At 37.9% G+C, this 22,552-nt stretch overlaps 1 protein-coding gene across 11 annotated transcripts in view; it reads left to right on the plus strand.

Moving 5' to 3' along the window:
• LOC131077053 (DNA-directed RNA polymerase III subunit 1) overlaps window positions 1-22,552 on the plus strand; it is a 275,512-nt gene that overhangs the window by 79,941 nt on the left and 173,019 nt on the right. For all 11 annotated transcript variants that reach the window (XM_058014439.2, XM_058014440.2, XM_058014431.1 and 8 more), the window contains one exon: window positions 9,986-10,079. In XM_058014439.2, coding sequence (XP_057870422.1) covers window positions 9,986-10,079 — 94 coding nt within the window. The remainder of the gene's footprint in view (window positions 1-9,985; window positions 10,080-22,552) is intronic.

Genomic DNA, 22,552 nt, shown 5'->3' on the forward strand with positions numbered 1-22,552 from the left:
GTGCTTAAAATGGAATGATTTGAAAAAGGTCCGAACTTGTTTTTTGATTGCTTGGGCTTTAAATGCTAAGCATTTTGGGATTTTTACGGGTGTATTTTGGAGTGACTTTGTCTTGTAATGTTTTGATCTTTGTTTTGCTTGGCTATGAAAAAAAACTTGAACTTTTTCCTCGTTTTGACTCACTAGCATTATATTCTAAGTTACCGGTTCAGGTTCGGTTCGCGGGTTCGGCAAATTTTTTTTTTTCTTGGGTACGGGTACAGGTTCGTCCGTACATATATACATATATTAATTATAAATTTATATATACACATATATTATATATATCTTCAATATATACAATCCATACAAAAATAAAATATACAATGTGACTTTCGATACATAAATCATAAATCCATAATTGCCAATGCCAATAAATATCCATATATCGCAAATGTTATCAGTAAACTAATAACTAAAGTCTAATATCATATTCATAATTTGCAAAAAAGATAATATTCAAGTTTCAAGTTTCAAAATGTGAATATGTCATGACACAATAAAAATTCAAATTACAAGCCATCTATGGGATTTAAATTCCATATTCATCTTCATCTGAACCATCCAACCCAAGCCCAATGTCATCAAGTGGTTCAAATCCAGCATCAATTGAACCACTATCGAATGGAATGTCACACCCACTAGCCAAGTCTCTCTCAAGTTCCATAGCTGCCTCGTCTATAGAGATTTGGGCAAGTTGTGCAACTGTAGCATCTAAATCAGCACACTTAGGGGCTAGATCCCAATTCCTCGTTGCACCCACATTATATTCAAGGTCCTTATGTGACAACAAACGAAGGTTGGAGTGTACATAGACCAAATCCTCAGCTCTCTTTGCACCCAAACGATTACGTTTGACTGAGTGGATGAAGGAGTATGTACTCCAATTCCGCTCAGCTGAAGAAGAACTTGCAACCTGTTAAAAGTTAAAACATTATTAGAAATTTATAAATTATAAAATAAAAATATGATAGCATCAAATGGAATTGGAAAACTATAAAAAATAAAAAGATACATACTTGGGAGAGAAGTTTAATTGCAAGAGGCTGCAAGTAAACGGAGCCTTGACCATGTACATACCACCACTCATCAGCATCCATCCCATATCTAGCATTGAGAGCTACAACATCATGATTTTTTGTGGATACAAATTGGCCAAACTCCTTCATGACAACATTTCTTGTCTCCTCATCTTGATATATCTTTTTAAAGGCAGCTCTATAGCCAAAAGCAACCTTTGCATCTCTATATGGTGGTACCCTCCTTGGTGTTGCAAGCATCTCTGCACTATAAAATTTTGGTGTCAAAGCAAATGCCAAGAGATGTAAGGGATTGGTCATCTTGTTCCAACGGTCAACAATAATATTCTGCACAACTTTGAAAAATGTTTCCGTTGGGTCATTTACTTTTCTTTTTATTACTTCTCTTATTTTCTCCACCATGCAATCCATGCCGTCATAAATCTCACCCAAACATGGGCGATCAGTATCAGCATACCTAATCATGCTCATGATGGGCTCAGTGAAATTCAAAACATATTCCACATCATCCCACCATTTCTCACTAAGGATCAATGCTCTTACTTTTAGAGCTCTTTTTGTCTGGGCCTGCTTCCATACACTCCACAATCCGTTGATGACCATAGAACTCAAGGCCTCTCGCACCTTCACAAGTCGTCTTAAGACGAGTGTGTGAGATGCAAATCGTGTTTTAGCTACCTAACATGACATAAAAAAATACACAACATATATCAATTATAAAAAATTAAAAAATAAAATTAAAAATAAAATTAGTAATTACCTTCAACAACTCCAACTTGGAGAAGGTCCTAAAAATGGCTTGTGACATATGATGATTAATCACAAACATTTGAATCTCCTCGCCCTCCTCGTACAGTTTTTTCACCCAATCAATTTGTGTGCCAATCTTTTGCATGATTAAATTGAGTGAGTGGACTGCACATGGTGTCCAAAAGATGTGACCGTATGTAGCCTCCACTATAGTTCCCGCTGCCCTACAATTTTTAGCATTGTCCGTTATGACTTGGACAACATTTTGAGGCCCCACCATGTCAATGCATTCGATGAGGATATTGGCAATGAAACTTGCATCTTTCACTTGCCCCTCACAATCCACCGCTTTCAAAAACATTGCCCCTTTAGGGCACACTGCTATAACATTGATCAATGGCCTATTTTTACAATCTTTCCATCCATCAGAAACGATGGTCAAACCTGTTTTCGGCCATGTATCTTTGATGACTTTCAACTGTGACTCTACGGATGCTTTCTCCTTTGCCAATAAGGTGGTTCTCACCTTTTCATACCCTGGACAAACATAATCAGAAGGTGTGTTGCAAAGGGTATGTACCATGTCCCGAAAGTAAGGTGATCTAACAAGGTTGAAAGGAAGCCCATTGCCATAAATGCAACGCCCAATGCTCCGATCTGCTATCTCTCTCATTTCATTTTTGAAGGCAGTATCCAATGGGCCTCTTTTTCGTGAAGCCACAACATTTTGATTCTCTAGTGGAGCAACTGGTGGTTTTGGCATGAAAGGATGCGATCCGGCTGGTCTTGTGGAGCCAATACTACTAGAAGGCCTCGTAGTCTTCGAGCTTGACTGGACAAGAGGATGATCAGTCTTTGCTTTGCCACTTCTCCTATCAGCTTCCTCTTGTTCTCTAATATATTCGAAAACTAGAGCTTTTGGCAGCCCCTTGCCATCTGATCCCTTACAAAATTTTATTCCACGCCCGGGGATGAAACAAAGGTGGCCTTTCACTCGATAGTATGAGCTGGTATACTCAGTGCCACAATGGTTACACTTCCAAACAAAACCCCCACCACTAGACACTTGCTTGATCATTGTTGTATAATGCCAAAGTGGTGAATCTTGATCAATTTTAAAGGGGTTATTTTCAGTTCGGGCATGGGCAATTGAACTAGAGCTTGCACTTGCACTTCCAATTTCAACCATTATGTATGATTATATGAATAATGCACCTAAAATAAAAAGAGAAAACACAACATTATTGAAAAAAATTGATAAAATTTTGGCATTATAACCCCATACTATGCATACAAAGTGTAAAAAAATATACAAAACTTATTTAAAATTTTTTAGAAAAACTTAAAAATAAAATTAAAAAATTTGAAAAAAACTTAAAAAAATTCTTAAAAACTTGTAAAAAAATCAGATTCACTCACCTTTGATGACTAAATCTTCCTTCTCCAGTGATTCCTATGCCTTTTATGCGTGTCTCACATCTTCATAGTCTCTACCTTCGAAGAAAAATGCAAAAACTAAGAAACCCGGCTTTAGAGAAAAAATCTTCAAAAATGCAAATAGAATGAGTTGAATGAATGTTTTGATGCATGAAATGCATCATAAAGGGGCGAATTAGGGTTTAATTATTAATTAACTATTTTTTTAAGTACTTTTTTATTGGTTTTTATTGTTTTTTGACCCGTGGGCCCCATTTTTGGGAACCCACGGGCTTGGGTTCACCCGGGTCCTCCTGGGTTCACTCGGGTCCTCTTGGGTTTGACCTGGGTTCCACCCGGGTCCTTCCCAGGTGGCTGGGTTCCCTGTGGGTCCTGCGAACCCAGGTCGAACCCAGACCGGACTAGGACCGGGCACGAACTAGGACCCGGACCCAGGCCTAAACCACAAGAACCGGTAACTTAGATTATATTGATATATTTTGTGTATTTTGATATTGGTCTTTGACTCATGAAGGCGTTTGGAAAATGCCTTTTGGCATATTTTTCGAGCTTTGCAAGGCACGATGATAAGAGCGTTTTGATTAAGAAAAACTCAAACTTTATATCAGACACTGAGACTATGTTTTTCATTTCGATCCTATATCATCTCGTGCCCTTTCGATGTTTATGATGGGTATAGAAATAGCAGAAAATAGACTTGTGATTTTCATTTGGAGAAGAAACAATTTTCTTTACACAACACTGAATTCAATTTTTTATTAACTTGCGTTTTGAGCACTAGGTTTCGGTATTTTTCATGGCCTGGACAGGCGAGGAATGAAGACCTACTATTCTACTATGTTTCTCTCATTTTCTTTTAAAGCCCGAACTTTATATTAGTCTCAATCCATTATTTTGGCCTTATGAATTTGTTTTGGCCCCTCTGGATTTTTCTCAGGTTTTTCCTCAGGTTTGGAAGGGCGATGTGAAGACCTTTAACACCAAAAATTATTTCTACTCTGGCTTTGGTATTTTGGCATTTGATTCAGCCCTTTTGGAAATTTAGGAGCTTTTTGAAAACTCATTCCGGGGCTTTGCTTGAAGGCTACGATCAAACAATAAAAAAAGGCCAAACTTTATTTTATACGCTTAAATTCTGGTCTTGGCCTTTGCTATTGCGTTGGGATTTCATTTCTCTCTTCATATGGTTAGGCTATAGGAAAGGGGGATCCCCCTCAAAGAAGACGGGAGGTTGTGTGCTATGCACAACAACTTGGAATTGTGATTTTAGGGCAAAACTAGGGCATTTACAGAAGGAGACATTATAATTTGGGGGTAACACAAGTTAAAGCCTTTGAGGCTACACATTGCAATGGCACTTGCCCTTTTCATTTTTTTTCATCACTTTCAACCATCTCCTAAAACCTTTCCAAACCCTCCAATAAATGCTTGACATTCATGCTTTTACATTTAAGCATTTTTAATTTTTTTATGATTTTTTTCCTAATTTTAATTGATCTAGCCAAGTCTACCCATTGGGACTTGCCAAGTTTGACTAGACTCATCAAGTACCTAGTCAAAAGTCCTTGGGCCCTTTTTAGGCTTTCTCGCCTTAGGACTTGCCATGTCCAGGAGAATCTTGGTGAGTCTCTTAACTATGAGTGAAAACCCTTAGGAAATTGAGAGTATGCTCCCATCAACTTCGAATTGAGATAGACCATGACATATTGTACTAGGATAGAATTTGATAGTTTTGCACTCTCCATAAGGCAAATATGAAACACCCTTTACTTTTAGATGTTGTATGTGCTCCTAAGTGTAATGGACATACCATTGCTTGTACAAAGGTTCTAATGGTGTACTATTTATTTTCTTACACTACCTTGACTAGTGGTGCTTGTCTCTTTTCTTGAGGGTGGCTGTATAGGGGTTTCCTAGGGTCACAAGGTTGATCACTTTGTTGCTAGTACTGGAGCTATTATATGCCCTAAGGACTACATAGATATTCACACAATTGATGACAAGTCAATGAGATGATATACTTTTGCATGCACTACCTCTACATGCACTTGGACCAAGGCACCCACTTCTCTCACCTAGGCTATCACCTAAAGCAACACAATCCTGCAGTGTTTCACTCCCATTTGGAATTCTTTTCCCATCCCTAGGATCATCAAGCGAGGGCTCTTAGCTTGGGGCATTCTACATGGGGCATCATCAAATCTTTTAAGTGTGTTGGCTTTGCTTCTAGTGATATAGTTGAGACACAATGTGTCCATTTTGACAGTTCAACATCCTTGGCTCTATTTCCTTTGATGATGAACCCTTTCTCTTGAATATTTGGGCCATTTTTAGTTATCTTGGGGGTCTCACAGGTTCTTTATCATTTGATAGGACCAGGATTTTTCCCACGCTGGGTTGACCCCTCCTTATGTTTGACAAAAGTCCTTTCAGCCTTTCAACTATGAGCCTTATTTTGGCTCCCTCTTGCAGTTGTCTCTAGGTTAATTTTTGAGTCACAAAGGTAATATTATTCCTTTCTTTCTTAGAACCACTACCTTAGATCAATCTGCCTTAGAAAGTACTAGCATATGAGTGGAGTAGTAATAATTATATTTGTTGATGTTCCATATTGAAGTAAAAGGTGATGGGATTTGGAATCAATTAGTGGAACGAGACTTAAGATTAGTCCTAGTCATATTCCAGGGGCATATAATTCCTCTTGCCAGGATATAATGTTTTGCCCGAAAGGTAGAATTTAAAATCTAGTATTTTACTAGCTTTGGCTTCAAAATATTATATTATTGATGTGCATGGCCTCCAATGACATTTTGATAATGTGCAGTTATTTATGTTTCTTCAATTAATTACTGCTGAACGTCGAAAAAGGTAATGAGATGTTTGCAATTATCTTTCGGTAGGTAAAGATAGGAAAATTGGGTCCTTTGCCCTTTACAGTAACTTACAAGAAGCAATATACAATTTAGCTTACAATTACTCCAAATGTAATGTCCCTCTTCCTAGATTACTCTATTCTGCCCTAGATGACAATTTCTTGGCTATCAAGAGGGTTTAGGGGATGAATCTCCTTATCTCTTTGGTAGGAATAACCTGCAACACAAGTTAGAGGATAATCTTCTAATTACAATATATGAGTGATTGACAGTTATAAACCAGTCATGGTAATACAAATAAAGAATGGTAAAAAATAGAGTAGAGAAAAACTAACTATGATTCATAAATTAGAAAGATCATAACTTAAAGAATTACTACAATGAAACTTAAATAATTTTTGCAAACAGCACTGTAATGTAAAGATCAGAAATCCTGGGTCATATGCATAGGAATCCTCATTATCTTGATAGGGTGCCTTAGCAATGGTTCATCCTAATCAAGTCATTTTGTGGGGATGCCTTAATAATGGTTCTCTCTCTATCTGAGAGGGTGCCTTAATAACGGTTCTCCCTCTAGAGATAGTGTTCAACAGTAACATAGATCAGATTCATAATCATGAATATATTGCCAACCAAATATGCAGAATGTTATCAGCATCAGTCATAAATTTGCAAGGTATTAATACTGTGAAAATACAGATATTGTCATGCAAAATTACCATGTAATGCATCTACAGTTTGCTATATATAATTCTCAGTGTTCCACGGGCGTTGGGGACGGGGGGACGCATTTCCGGGACGGGGGGACCAAGGGCCTAAGTTTGGGGATGGTGGCGGGGTGGCGGTGCTGATATAGTTATACATATACATATAGTACTTGAAAAACTATTTTTGAAAAGATGTATGATAGTATTACAGTATAGGAATTACATTTCAAATGAGACTATAGGAAATTTGAAATACTAAATCTAAATACCAAGATTTCTAAGCTGTGTTGTTATATGGAGCCTAATTAGACTCGGAGGTTAGATTTTCCCTACTTCTATTGGCGCGGTTTCCCCCTATATTTTTCAACGGGGGTTTGGGGGCAGCACCCCCAAGTTGGGATCAAGGGGCATCGGCCCTTGCGGGGTCAAGGGTAAGCGCCCCTTGCGCGTTCCAATTAGAGTTACCCCTTAACCCTCAAAAAACTTAAAAAGTCACTTTTTAAATTTTTTTTAATTTTAAACATTGCATATACGTGGGGGCGACAGGAGACGTCTGGGCGTCTCCCCGTCCCTTGAGAGATGTCTGTACGTCTCTCGAAGGACGGGGAGACGTCCAAACGTCTCCCAAGGAGATGTGGAGGCGTCTCCATGTCTCTCTGGGAGACGCCTAGACGTCTCCTTGGGAGATGTCTCCACGTCTCCCTGGGAGATGCGGATACGCCTCGGCGTCTCGGCGGCGCTTGGGTGGCGGTGGCGGGACGGCGGGGGACGTCGCGTCCCCGTCCCCCCGTCCCTGAGACGTTTCTTATGGGGAGATGTGGCCAAAAAGGGGGGGGGGACGCGTCCCCGTGGAACACTGATAATTCTTGAAATTCATACCAGTTTGGATATCTTGCTGAGTATATTTGTAGCAGGTTTTAGGCTTTCGTCTTATTACTTCTTCCTTTTTTTTCCCTCGATTACCTTTCTCCTCTCCTCATGTCTATTGGAAGGTATTTATCCTTCCTATCGTGGGTGGAGAGACACAAATCCCCAGCCACGTCTGTTGGTGGCAGCGACCCCCCTCTTAATCGCTGTCATACTCCATTGGGGGTGATAACAATAATAATCATGCTTAATATCAGTTCTGATCTGGTCTGATCAATGGTTCTTCTACTAGATGCTTTGGATTCCTTTCTTTTATATCTCTCAACGCGGGGAGAGGTCATGCCACTTCATCATGTATGCCCTTTGGCAAGAGACACCCTTTCACCCTTAGCACCCTTGAAAGAGTATGACTCTCTATTATTTCTGCCCTTTGAAAGGGACACAACCTTTCACAATCAGTTCTGCACTTCTGATTCCCAAATTATTCCCCACTTCAAATGAGTTCTCATCTCCCTTTTATACCTCATATTGGGAGAGTCACAACTTATCATTTCATGCCTTTTGACCATTTGTTAACTCAATTAAATTTTATTTATATTTAATTGTATTCTTTTATATTTTAATTTTATTATTTATATTTACCATTAAATTCTATTTCAAAGTGGGGACATTACACCAAACAGCAACCGGAGTTGAGGTTACCAAGGGAAGACAAAGTCCAATGAACTGAAACTTAATTGTAAAAGGGTCATCAAAAGGAGAGTGCCTGAAAGCAAAAAGAAACTATACAAACAACTTGAAGCAATCCCAAAACCAAAATTATAACCTTTCTCAAGAGAGAAAACTTAACAAAACCAGAAAACCAACAGCTAAAAAATCACTTGGAAACACGGAACATATGTAAAATTTACTGTTGTTGCAAATACAATGAAACTGGAGCAAGCATGATACCCTCAATACAGTTCCACCTCTGTTGAAGGCTGAACCGTGAATACCCCTTATTGTTTTACTTTATTCCAATCAACCATTTCACATGAAATACTTTTTTTTCAGAATTCAGGGATGCCTGGTATTCAGCAGTTTCCCTGAATAGTCTTTCTGAATTAGTGATTGCAACCTACAAAGGGTTAAATCCTATTCCTTGGTCATTTCGTCATGTCCGTTCTTGTAGACATGAACACAAGGGTCTGTTTTTCCAGGATCAAAAACAATTAGAGTCCTTAAAAGTACTGCTTTGTCTGCAGCAATAACAAAGCATACTTGAAAATGCGCAAAAATAAATGTAGCGAGGAACAGAAACCTATTGAAATCTCTTCTGCCATAGCTGAATCCTCTGTTTTTCTGCTTTTTCCAGAAAGCTGATACCAATACTCTTCTAAAATCCCAGCAGACCAAATTTAAGCCAAACAAACGCACAAACATATTTTTTACCCAAGGTGCACGAATGACTCTTCTTTGCCACTGATTAAAAAATACATAGGGTGCAAGGCCTTGAGCAAGGCCAAGCCCTGTAAAGGAGTAGGCATGGCTTTTTGGCTCTCTCAGTGTAGCTAGGTTGTGAAATAATGTTTTGAGATTTTCGAAAATGTGAATAATATCCAAGAAACAGTTATATATATCTCCCATAAATTGCAATGAATTTTAATCATAATAAATGAAGCAGTCATAATGTTAACTGTGGCCTACTTTCACATTTTCGGATTATTGTATCCTTTTCATATCATGGGCTTTTTCTTTCAAAGGATGATTTTTTAAGTCAACCTTGATGCATTTCACCCTGTCTAGGTTCCATCATCTCTAGATTGTATTTCTGTGGTGGCTATTCCCTAGTAATATTCACCTACATTCTTAACTAAAACTGACTGAACTAGTCACAGAGAATAAAATGCAAGTATAATGCCCATATATATATAGTAATTCCACTTTGATTAATATATCAAGTTAGTGAGCCTCTAGATGACTTTCTGATCTTGTGATTATTTTGTAACTTGTTTTGTAGATGGATATTTTAGTTTCAATCTGGATGCATTTTAGCCATGCCTACGCCCCATTATCCCTGTTTTGTATAGATGAAACATTTTCCATGGTAACTATTAAATTATTGTATATTCTCAATTTTATTTTACTCAACTAGTCAAAAAAATCTGAATGCAAGTTTAATGCCCACAATTTATTTGTCGAACTGTACTTTGTCTTTTACACCTGTATCTTTATACCCTTGAGATTCTGAATGGCTTTTTGATCTAGTTGATATATTTATAATATATTGCAGGGAATGGGAACAAAAATGGACTATTCACTATTCTGCTTAGGGACTATAACTCTCATGCCGCTGCGTGTTGTATGAACCGGCTTGCTAAATTGAGGTAACAGAATAATAATTGCTAGAATAAGAGAAAAGGATCTTTACTACATCTAGATGAAGATGCTGAATAAGGAATCAGTTATTTTAAGTTATTGGTATTGGTGATTTCATTTGTGTTTCGAAGGTTTTTACAAGCTAAAGCAATGCATAGTCAACATTATGAAATGAGGTATTTTATTTATAGGTTATAAGTAACTATATAAGTTATAGTTGGTAAGATAAGTAGAGACAAGGAAATGCTTGGGGCATTTGCAACAGAAGCCAAGAATTACATTACTAGAAATTATTATCTCACAAAAATTTAATTTAGCAAAGCATTTTATCTGTGCATGCAAGTAATGAAAAATTGCAGGGCCTTTTTCAGTCCTGAATCTCTTATACCTTTTCAATACTAATTAATACTTACCAATCCAGCATTTTATCTGTGCATGCAAGTAATGAAACATTGCAGGGCCTTTTTCTGTCCTGAATTCCTTATACCTTTTCAATACTAATCAATACTTACGAGTCCATTCCTTCACACATCAAAGCTTAATCAGCTTGCTTGTGATTGTGCTTTTCCCTTCCATGAATTCCTTTGCTTCACACAATGTGAAGGATTAAGAATGTCTGGGCAAACATTCAAAATCACGGGAGTTGATCATATAGCCAATAGTAGGAAAACTCGGCAAGTACTTGGCTGACTTGCTGTGATTTGTGAATTTTCAGCTTGCTGCACCAAGTTAGGGGCGAGTCAGGTCAAGTATTCAGAGAGTTTTCCTCATGATTTGGCCAAGTTTTCTGCTCTAACTCGCAATTTTTTTTATGGACTCGCCTAGTTGTGGGTTATGACAAAATCCATGTGATTTTCAGCATTTCACTTCATTTTTTGACATTTTCAGTCTTATTTTGTCCAACATAAAATGTCTTAGGCGTCTATGTGACAAAAACAACCTAAGGGACAGAGAAGAGTTAACGCAAACTAGCCAAAGGGCTCAAAGGGCTTTGGAAGGAGAAAGGAAGGAGCTTACATCCACCATGAGTGAACAAATGGGCAACGAAATGAGGGCTTTCATGGAGCAAACCAACCAAACTCTCGTGGATAAAAATGAAAAAATTGAAAGAACAACTTAACTTCTCCTCCAAGCCATCCAAAACATGAATAACAATAACTCTAGATTCAACCAGAACAATGGGAGGGATACCCATTCTAATCACTCGGAAAATAACAACCCAACAAGGGTATCAACACCTACACCAACAAGACCTCCATTCCTACCTAGGGAAAAACCCATGGTAGAGGAGGAAGTCAATAATTCAACCTTTGAAAATGTGGAAGAACTTGGATAAATATTCTCAAGTTTAGACTTGAGGAATGTCTCCTTTAGGGATTCTTGTGACGTCAAAATACAGGTTGCACCAAAAAGGAGAAGGGGGCAACCTGATAAAGACTTAAAGGAAAGAGTGAGTAAGATGACCCTTCCCAACTTTGATGGATTTGGGAAATTCATGGTGCATTCATGGGTCCAAAACTTAGACACCTATCTTTCGTTTAGCCCCATGACAGAAGAAAATGCCATAAAATTCGCCGTACTCCACTTCATAGGAGTAGCCCACAATTGGTGGCATCAGGGCCTTATTATCCAAGGCCGCCAACATATAACCACTTATGATGAATTCACCCCAAAATTCATCACAAGATTTGATCAAAAACACATTGAATGGTATTTTAATGAATTAATACAATTGAAACAACATGAAAGTCTAGAAAATTATGCCGTAGAATTCGAAAATTTAGTAGTTCTAGTACCTGAGATTTATCAAAGAAGACTCACATACCTCTTTGTGGAGGGGTCAAAGATTCAATCCGGGGCACAGTAAGTGCCCTTGATCCAAGGAACCTTGAAGATGCAATCCAAAAGGCAATGAAGTTGGAGATTACCCCATCAAAAGATAAGCCCTACCCAAAAAGCTTTACATCAAACACATACACCAAGTATCCCTATAAAGAAGATAGGCACAAGTAGGAACTTTAAAAAGGGAGAACATGTTTTCATTGTAATGAGAAGTGGGAGTGTGGACATGTGTGCCAAGAAGATAACCTTAAAAACGAGCGAGATAACCTAAAAAGAAAGAATTTATGCTTCAAGTGTAAAGAACCATGGAAACATGGACATGCATGTGGAAAAGGAAGCCGATTGCATAATGTAGAAGCAACATTCAACGAAGAAATGAAAGAAAACCCTAGCAAGAAGGCAAAGTATGATGATGAAGAGCGTGGAACTTTATCTACAATCTCACCTCCAAGCACTTTGTCCCTTCCGAATCAAAAGTACTCTTAAGGGGCAAAAGTAATCACCCTCATGTATAGAGGGGCATCCCACAACTTTATCGACAAAAATATAGTTGCAAAATTGAAGTTGGAAACTAAGGACCCTACGGGTTTTATGTGATGTCCCCAAACTGAACCTCATCAAATATTGTTGATATTGAGAAACCTCCTTGTATTATCTTTATAATGAAGTGGATGCAGTTGAAACCCAATGATTTGATGAAGATATATTAAGAATGATCAAGACTATTAATGATGAATATAAAGCAGAAGTGAAGAGAGATAACATGAATAGATGACATTGGACTACATTCTTGATTCCAGTGGGCACCGTAATTGAAGGCACAAATTATATGTGTGACGATATGTTAAGGAAAACATTCAACACATATTGGTGACTGGACAAAACAGAGCATAATAGAGATCTTCGACATCCATAGATGGAGACATAGAGTGGTAGTGAAATGGATGGTACCTATGAACCAGATGTTATCACAGTTAAAATAATCATTATTATGATCGAAGTCAACAGTTCAGATATTGGAATAGAAGAAAGAAAGAAAAGTGCGATTGAGATCGTAGAAGATTGTCGAACAAAGATTACTGATATAGGCAATGGAATAAGGAAGGTAGAATCTATCTTCAATAAACAGTGACAAAGTCCAATATAGCCGATAACGGCAAAAGAAGTTATCGGCAAAGGCATGAACAAACAAGGTATACGTATGACACGAGGACAGGGTCAAAGCATTCATTGGTAACCAAGAATTAATTTCTATTTTGATAAATAGCAGCGGATAGTCAAAATTATGAGATATCATGATTAACAGGGGACCAATATCCATCATGAGAATAGCATTTAAGGATGGGAAGTACGATAATTACCATATCAGTAGTAATTAATTAAGGAAGAACTATCAATACAATAATCGCCAAAGGATGCGATTAATCTAAAAAGGGAAGAGAGGTGATATGAGAGATGTCCTTTGAAACGCAACTCCTCATTCTTTTGGCAAGATATATCGAGGCATTCTATATCCCTCCAAGGGGGGGCATGGAAGGTTTAGGTTTTTTTTCCTCTATCTGCGGTTTGGATGGGATCGTGGAAGTAAGGCCAAAGACACGATATCGGGTGCACCAGTAAGCCAACATATAACAAAAATTGCCCCATGAGTATTGCGGGGGAAGAAGGATAATACGTGGAAGGAAGAAGGAATAGTCAGCAAGGTAAAAGCGTCAGGAATCAGTCAGAGGAGAACCGATCAAGGTAAGTATATCTTAGAAACCAAAAAAGAAGAATATCTAATTCGTATGATGGATAGTTAAATGTGAAATGCTGTCACAATCAGTAAAGTCTAAAACAGTCCTAATATATAATATATGTATACAGATTTCTATTAACTTAGCATCTGTTAATAAACCTACAGAAAGTTCCCAGCATATTAATTTGATGATTTGATTAATAATAAAATGAAACACATAAAGCACGGTACATAAGTCTAATGGATTCATATTCTGCATATTCTGCCAATCTGATATATTAATCATAAACTTACATATAAGGATAATGCAGATAATGATCTGGTTAATAATGCACTGAAATGAGAATGCTATGGGAATATCTTAATCCAATCTGTAAGATAAGCAATGGGTGACAAATAATATAATGAACATCAGACTTAATAATCAATGAATGGCAATACAAATAATGGTATTATTTAATTAAATGTAATAAACTGATAAGGATACAGAGTATGATTAGGGGAATAAGACTGTCATGTCCCCTCTCTAGCACTGCTGTAGCTCAGTAAACAACTCGCTAAGTGTAAGTTTTCCTCCAACAATTAGTCGATTTTAGTGAATAAAGAGGAGGTTGGGTTCAATAAGGTGGCGGGGTCCATGTTCACTTAAGTGACTCCTGATTTTCAGTCATGAGGATGGGGCCATTGTAATTCGATACTTAAACATTTTCTTTAAATTCCTTATGCTTTATGGAAGGGGCGCTTAATACATAATTAATGAATACTTTTAAGGAAAAGTATTATCGCTGGAATTAATTAAGAGAGTCGCCTGATTTATAGGAATTAGGGTGGGCGTGGATTTTAGGTTTGGTTGCCTTCTTAAGGTTGGAGTAGGAGTTAAGGCGGATTATGTTTTATGATTCTGATTTTTATCATTTCTCTCTGCCTGCCCTGGGACGAAAACCCCATGATAACCAGTTTGGATGGCCATCCAAGGTCTGATCGTGAAACAGATCTGCACAGTAACAGCACGCAGTCTCAGACAAGTGAACCAGATAGCATTGTTTCTCACAGTATTCCAGATTTATGCTCAGAACTGCATGGATTGTGACTCAGTCTGTGATATATGGGAAGCCGTCAGGTTCTAGTATTTCAAGAAGGCACTTTAATTTCAGCTAGCTTATCACGGGTATTCTACTTTGCTCAACTAGTGTTTGGAAACCCTTGATAAATGAAATAAGGGAAATAACCTTTTCAAACAATAAGTTCTTTAATTGCTCTGTTTATTCTTGTTCGATTCCATTTCAAGGTTTGCAAATAAACTAAAAAAATATTGTTGCATGTTTTAGAGTAGGATCTTGATTGTTATGACTGGCAAATAATATTTCAGTGGTATCAGAGCCACCAACCCTGCCAGCCTGTGGGGTTTCAATTTGCTTTTTTTTGCTTTTTCGTTGTATGGCCTTGTTTTAGGGTTCTATGCACTCCAGAGGATTCAAAACTCACAGATACAATACAAGGAGTAGATCTGGGCAACGAGAAGAAGCTGAAATTAACCTAGTTGAATCAGAGATGGGTGACAGAAGGGAAGCAAGCTCGCCTAGAGATTTAAATGATCAGTTGGACAGTTTCTCGACAATGTTTGCTCACCAACAACAACAGACAATGCAGCAGTTTCAAGACAGAATGATTGTAGCCATGGGACAACTGAGAACTGATCGCTCTCGATCAAGGAAGTCTAGTAGTCATCATAGCCGTAATAGTAGACATCACAGCCGTGAAAGTGGTCCTCATAACCGTGAAGGTAGTCGACATAGTCGTGGTGAGGCAGGACCAGGAAACCAAGATAGGACAGCTTCCAATGTTGTAAGGTCTGTAGACACAAGTGTTGAAATGTGGCGACTAATCAGCAAAGTATGTACACTCAACACGTATCCTTGCCGGGGTCCCTAAAAAGCCGACTTTATTTTTGCCCTAAAAATGCATGTTATAAGCGGCTGGGATGCTTAAGGCATTGTAAGGTTGATGTACTATTTTTGCTGGATAATAAGAAAGATTGGACGGCTGTGTATGGTGGACGTAACCCATTCTGGGTGAACTGCGTTAAATCTCTGTGTTATCTGTGTCCTGTTTTATTTCTTTATCTTTTGTATTTAAATCTGCATATAATTGTTAGTTCATATTTGCTTCGGATCTGCTTGAAACCCTAACAACAAGGTCTGATCGACCATTGCGTCCCAATTTCTTACCCCGACAAAATGAAATGGAGCCCATTCTTGAAGAAGAAAGAGACACTCAAATCACAGATAATGTATTGACCAGTCACAGATGATGTGATGCGTCAGGAATCAGTCAGAGGAGAACCGATCTAGGTAAGTATCTTAGAAACCAAAAAAGAAGAATATCTAATTCGTATGATGGATAGTTAAATGTGAAATGCTGTCACAATCAGGAAAGTCTAAAACTGTCTTAATATATAATATATGTATACAGATTTCTAACGGTATTCCAGATTTATGCTCAAAACTGCATGGATTGTGACTCAGTCTGTGATATATGGGAAGCCGTTAGGTTCTAGTATTTCAAGAAAGCACTTTAATTTCAGCTAGCCTATCATGGGTATTCTACTTTGCTCAACTAGTGTTTGGAAACCCTTGATGTATGAAATAAGGGAAATAACCTTTACAAACAATAAGTTCTTTAATGGCTCTGTTTATTCTTGTTCGATTCAATTTCAAGGTTTGTTAGTAAGACCCGGAGGGTTTAGCATGGGTTGGCTAGGCAACCTGATCATGACCCATTCCCAAATAGAGTATGGTTAGGGGGATAAGACCCACACGATGTTAGTTAGACCCGGGGGTCTTAGCTTGGGTTGTTTGGGCAACCCGATCATGAATCCATTCCCAAACAGAGTATGGTTAGGGGGATAAGACCCACACCATGTTAGTAAGCCCCGAGGGGCTTTGCATGGGTTGGTTAGGCAACCCAATCATGACTCCATTGCCTAAAACATTAATCTGCAACATAACTATTTATAATGGAAAAACAACTATAAGAATTCAAATTCAATATGCCCTTTAAAGTTTGTCATCATTGATCACTAAAATAGAAAGAAGTCTCACTGCAATTTCGGAATTTAGGCAAAAATCTTAGGAACCCATACAAGGAGACATTACATTTTATTTTAGCCCTAGATACTGGAGCTATGACTCAATGTACCAAGATGATTCACCAACTAGAAATCACCTTAGGGAAACACCCCATCAAAGAGGATTTCTATGTGGTAACATTAGATGCGAACGACTCAGTGTCCAAGATGATTCCCCAACTAGAAATCCCCTTAGGGAAACAACCCATCAAAGAGGATTTCTATGTGGTAACATTAGATGTCAATGTCATATTAGGTGCTCCTTAGGACACTTTATTATGGACCTCCCAAAGTTGGAAATTTGCTTCCAACATAATGGACAAGAAGTTACATTAAGAGGGTTACCCAATGGATCCCCTAGAATGGTTTCATCCAAAATAATGGAGAGGATCTTTAGACATGGGCAAGTAGAGTGGTTAGCACAATGTATGATTCTTGACAAAACTACCCCCCCAAGGCAAGGCAATCCACATCGATATCCAACCCATCTTAAATAAACATAAGAAATTATTTTGGTGATATAAACCCATGAGTACTCCCAAAGAGAGGATTTGAACATACAATAGAATTGGAAGAATGGGCTAACCCTGTGATCACTACCCCTTATCGACATCCCCGTAAGTTCAAAAAGGAGATTGAGAAAACCATCAAAGAACTACTAGAAATGGGTCACATCCAAACTAGCTTTAGTCCCTTAGAATCCTTCGTAATACTAGTGAAGAAAAAAGATGGCACTGTGAGAATATGTATAGACTATAGGGCCTTGAATAAAAAACAATAAAGAATTGTTACCCTATCCCAAGAATTGACAAATTAATTGATGAACTCCATGGAGCAAGATACTTCTCCAAGATTGATGTATAGTCTGGCTACCATCAAATAAGGATGAGGAAGGAAGATGTTCCTAAGACAGCTTTTAGGTGTCACTATGAACACATTGAATTTTTGGTCCTACATTTTGGTTTGACAAATGCTCCCACCAAATTCCAATCATGCATGAGCCATATATTTAGAAAACAAATAAGGAGGTTCCTACTTGTTGATGGGTGTTTTATAACCACACCAACATAGAATAAAATACAAAGGTATCTTATCCTCCCTTGAGCAAAATCCCATGTATGCTAAGATTGCGAAAGATCATATAGGCGACTTCAAGGTTCTTTTGGTCATTGTGATATGCTGGTAACACAAAGGGACTTACATTTGAATCATTATTCACTTCTTCTACAATGCTGGCTGAAACTTGATCATCAGTTATTGCAAGTTCGTGATGCCTCTCTCTTCGAACGAACTGAAAATATACTGAAAGTAAGAAGGGGAAAGGGTTAGAGAATCTATTCTACTCCTATGGATGGTGATATCAATGTATAGTGCTCCAATGGATGAATTCCACATTAACCAAGTTCTGCTTCACCAAGCTGAACAACAATTCCATAGGACCAGTGTAATCTTCCAAGGGTTATGCAAAGGATTTTCATATCATAATGAACACTATCATAACGAACAATGTACATTCAATGATCGAAGCTAAGCATCCATATAAAAAAAAGGCTTAGGCTAACTTTACATTGCAAATAGAAATCATGTAAGTGCAAAAAGTATGAACCATTGAAATTCATCAAATATTGTCACATTCTCTATTAACATCAATGCACTTCTAACAATTTGAGAAATCGACGGAACACCATGAAACAAGTTGACATAGACAAGAATCCACCATAACTTCAATGAAATCAAGTTTTATTTCTCCAATTCATATGCAACAATGTCTTCTCCTACTCTACTTATATTTCAATGAACAAGAGCTCTCTACTTCTAATGAGCTAACTATCTAATGAATTACAAAAGAGAAGGTAGGGCCTTTTACAAAGTTCCTCCCACAAATGAACGTCCAAGATTGATTTGAAATCAAGGGCCAAGATTACACCATGCAAACCCTTGAGGCCCATCACTTGGAATAGCACACCCACTAAGCATTTAATAGCTCATCGCCCAAAATTGCACACCCACTATCCCTCTCCTTGATGACAAATGCAATGAATCTGGTCATGACGGTTTGGAAACATGTGATTGGTCGGAGAAGGTGACGGGGCACCACCTCAGCATGTTGGACTCCATGTGGACCTAGTAACTCATCGCAAAGAATATTCCATTTTGAGTGATTGTGATGGAGCGTATTCCGAAGGTTCTAACTTTGATCAACTCTTCTAAAATTATCCTACCTTGATCATATTTGCTTCTTTCCACGTACTTGAGTTTGGTAATTCACCTTCTCGAAATGGATTGGATTCCCTTGTTGACGATTTTGTCATTCTTGAAGTCTTTCATACTTGAACTAGATCTTAGGAAGTTTGAAATTTTGAATATCTTCCTTGAATGTCTGGAATTGGAATTCTTTCTCCTCGTTCTTTCCTGATTGGGGTCTTGGACTTCCAAAGGAAATTCAAGATAGTTGTAAATTCTTCTCATTTGTACTTGCTTGAATTTTGAGGTCTTTGAACTAGCATTGTTTGGAATTTTTGGAATTGGAACTCCTTTATGCTTTTCGAACTTCCTTGTAATGATGCCATTGAACTGGACAGATGAATCTTTGTTGCCCCCTTTTTGCCCTTTGACTTGCCAAATGCCATATTTTATCAAAGACATTACCTTAAGTATTAAATTCCATGCCTCATGTCATTTCTCCACCTTGGGTGCATTCGAGACAAGTGGATGGATTATCCTTCTAGTCACCAATCCTTCATACTACGAATTTGCGTTTAGGAGCGCATTTTAGGCATCAAGGAGGATTTTTTAGGTGAGGGTGGCAATCCTTGTAGGGGAAGGATTCCCCTCCTTGGGTGCACTTTAGACATGGAGAAGGATTTTCTCCAGACTTTGTCAAAATTTTAATTGTCACTTCATCTCCTTAACTTCCATTTGATTTCTCTAGTCTCAGGTTTGAATTCTCTCATTCATATTTAATCTTTAGGTTCCATCCTTGAATCCTTGGTGCAATTGAGAGGTGGTGAAGGATTTTTTTTTTGTGCCTTAGACAAATTTGATCATTTCATGACTTCATGAAGTTGGACGCACTAATTTCTCTATACTTAGTCAATTTTTTTGAGTTTCCATGCCTTGCAAATGCTTGGGCGCACATGAGATGGCATGGAGGATTTTTCCAACACAAACAAATTTTCAATTTCCACGACTTCATGAATGCTTGGGTGCACTTGGAAGGGGGAGGAATTTTTAAACACTTAAACCAATTTTTTTATCATTTCCTCCCTTCATGAGGGGCGCATTCCAGAGGTATAGGAGGAAAACCAAATTTCATCATTTCCTCCCTTTCTAGAGATGGGTGCATTTGGAGCTTGGGGAAAGATTTTTCCCATACTTAGTGAAATTTTGAGAGTTTCCATGTCCTAAGAGTGCTTGGACGCATATGAGACTTGGAGGAGGATTTTTGGACGAAAGGATTAATCCTCCTCGTCATGTGATTTGTGCCAATGGATAGATTCTTGACGCACTTGAGGCTTGGAGGAGGATTTTTGCACAAAAGGATTAATCCTCCTCTTCTTGGGATCTGTGCCCAAGAATATTTCCTTGGTGATTCTAATTTTGAAGGAGAATTCTCTGACAACCAAAATTCGACCATTTGCTTGCTTCATTCACTTTCCGGATTTAGAATTGGATGCTCTTGATCTTTTTGTAGTCAATGCTTCACCTGTTGCGAAGGATAGACCTTCTAAAAATAGACTTACTAAAAATAGTAAGTTCTTCCAAACACAATATTAGGGCAATCAGAGATGCAGTTAAACTTACTAAAAATAGACATTGCTAAAAATTGTTCAAAATTAGGCTAGTCGGGACCATAGTGAAACTTACTAAAAATAGTAAGTTCATGAAAAACACTCAAATTTCACTGGAAGGCCCTTTGAAAGAGTTTCTTTTCCACACTTTGGAAGAAATTCCCGCTTCCTGCCTTGTATTGACTTTCAAAGTGCAAATTAGTGGCCGAGGAAGAATTTTGTCATTGGGAGAGAATCTTGACATTGCCACAAACTGCCTCATTGAGTGCAAATAAGACCTTGAGGAGGATTTTGTTCTTGGGGACAAAATCCAGTTGATGTACTGAACTACTTCCTTGGGCGAAATTTAGGGATGGAGGAGTTTTCCATGAGTGCAAATCCACCTCTATGAAGGATTTTTCCCATACTTAGCCAACTTTTGGCTATTCAATTTCATTCCTTCATGCAAAATTTTCAATAGTTAGTGAGATTTCCATCACTTCATCCTTTTGTTAGTGAATTCCTTGTTCTATCATTGCCTCTTCGGTGGACGATGATATCATCCACTCCACGAAGTCCTCTTCTTAGCAACCAAAGTCTTGTTCTTTTATCAGTCCTGAAAAGACAAGAAAACGCTGTAATCTTACAAGTATCAATCAAGTCATAAGTTAACAAAATGCAAAGTTCAAAGGATATTGAATAAACACAATGCAGTTTGAAAATGCTTTGAAAACTCTAATTCTCGACTTGATGACAACTATCAAGGTTCTACACTCTTTAAAATCCATTCCATACTTTGGCATTTCATCGCCTCCAAAGTCCAAATCCAGACCAACAAAACCTTATAACTCATTCCTTAGGGTTGTGAGATGACACAGTTTGCAAAAGACTTGGTTTATTCAACAAAAAGAGGGGGTGCTCATTTGGAATGGGGCAATGAGTGAAAATGTCACAACACTATTCATTTTCTTTGATGACACCCTCATCTACAACAAGACATGGGAAGAACATCTTAAACATATTGAGGATGTCTTAAACATTTTGGAATGGGAATCGCTATATGCCAAAGCCTGACATGTGAATTTGGGCTAGAAGAGATCCTATTCCTTGGCCATAAGATTAGTGCACAAGGGATAAGTGTGGACGAAGAAAAAATCAAAGCCATTAAGGAATGGCCTCAACCAAGAACTCTGACACAACTAAGGGGCTTTGTGGGTCTATGCAGTTACTACTTACGCTTTGTCAAAGGATTTTCTAAGCTTGCCGCCTCACTCACAAACTTAGGCAAAAAGGGAGCCTTTGCATGGAGCAAAGAAGCACAATAAGCCTTTGAGAGACTAAAAGAGATAATGAGCTCATGCTTCGTCCTATCCTTTCCTGACTTTCCATTACTAGTTGAATTAGAGTGTGATGTGTCCGAAGAAGGCATCAGTGCAGTCCTTATGCAACAAAAGCATTCAATATCATTTGAAAGCCGCAAACAACCTGAAGCTGAAAGACATTACTCAATCTATGGCAAGGAGATGTTAGCTATCATGCACGCCCTAGCCATGTTTAGTTTGTATTTGGTTTGTGGGAAGTTCCATGTTAAGACCGATCACAATAGCCCGAGTTTCTTTATGAAACAAAAGGACCTAAACAATAGACAACAAAAGTAGGCAAGCAAGATACAAGCCTATGACTTTGACATTGAATATGTAAAAGGGACAAACAATGTATACCCCTACGTAAATATTAACATTTCTTACCTTATTAATTTATTTTTTATACAACCAATTTCTATTTTTATATTTAATCAATGTCTAATATTTAGTAAATTAATATTAATTTAGTGTCTAAATATTAATTTAATATCTAAATATTTTATAAATTAATGACTAAATTTTAATTTATGGTCGATACCATCCTAAACCCCAAAGCATAAATATTCAGCCATAATGTATCGGCTGTCATACTTGAAAAGGCACGACTCCTAACAATAAAATGATGCAAGGGAAAGGTCAT

The sequence above is a fragment of the Cryptomeria japonica genome, chromosome 9, assembly GCF_030272615.1.
Source record: "Cryptomeria japonica chromosome 9, Sugi_1.0, whole genome shotgun sequence".
Lineage (NCBI taxonomy): Eukaryota > Viridiplantae > Streptophyta > Pinopsida > Cupressales > Cupressaceae > Cryptomeria > Cryptomeria japonica.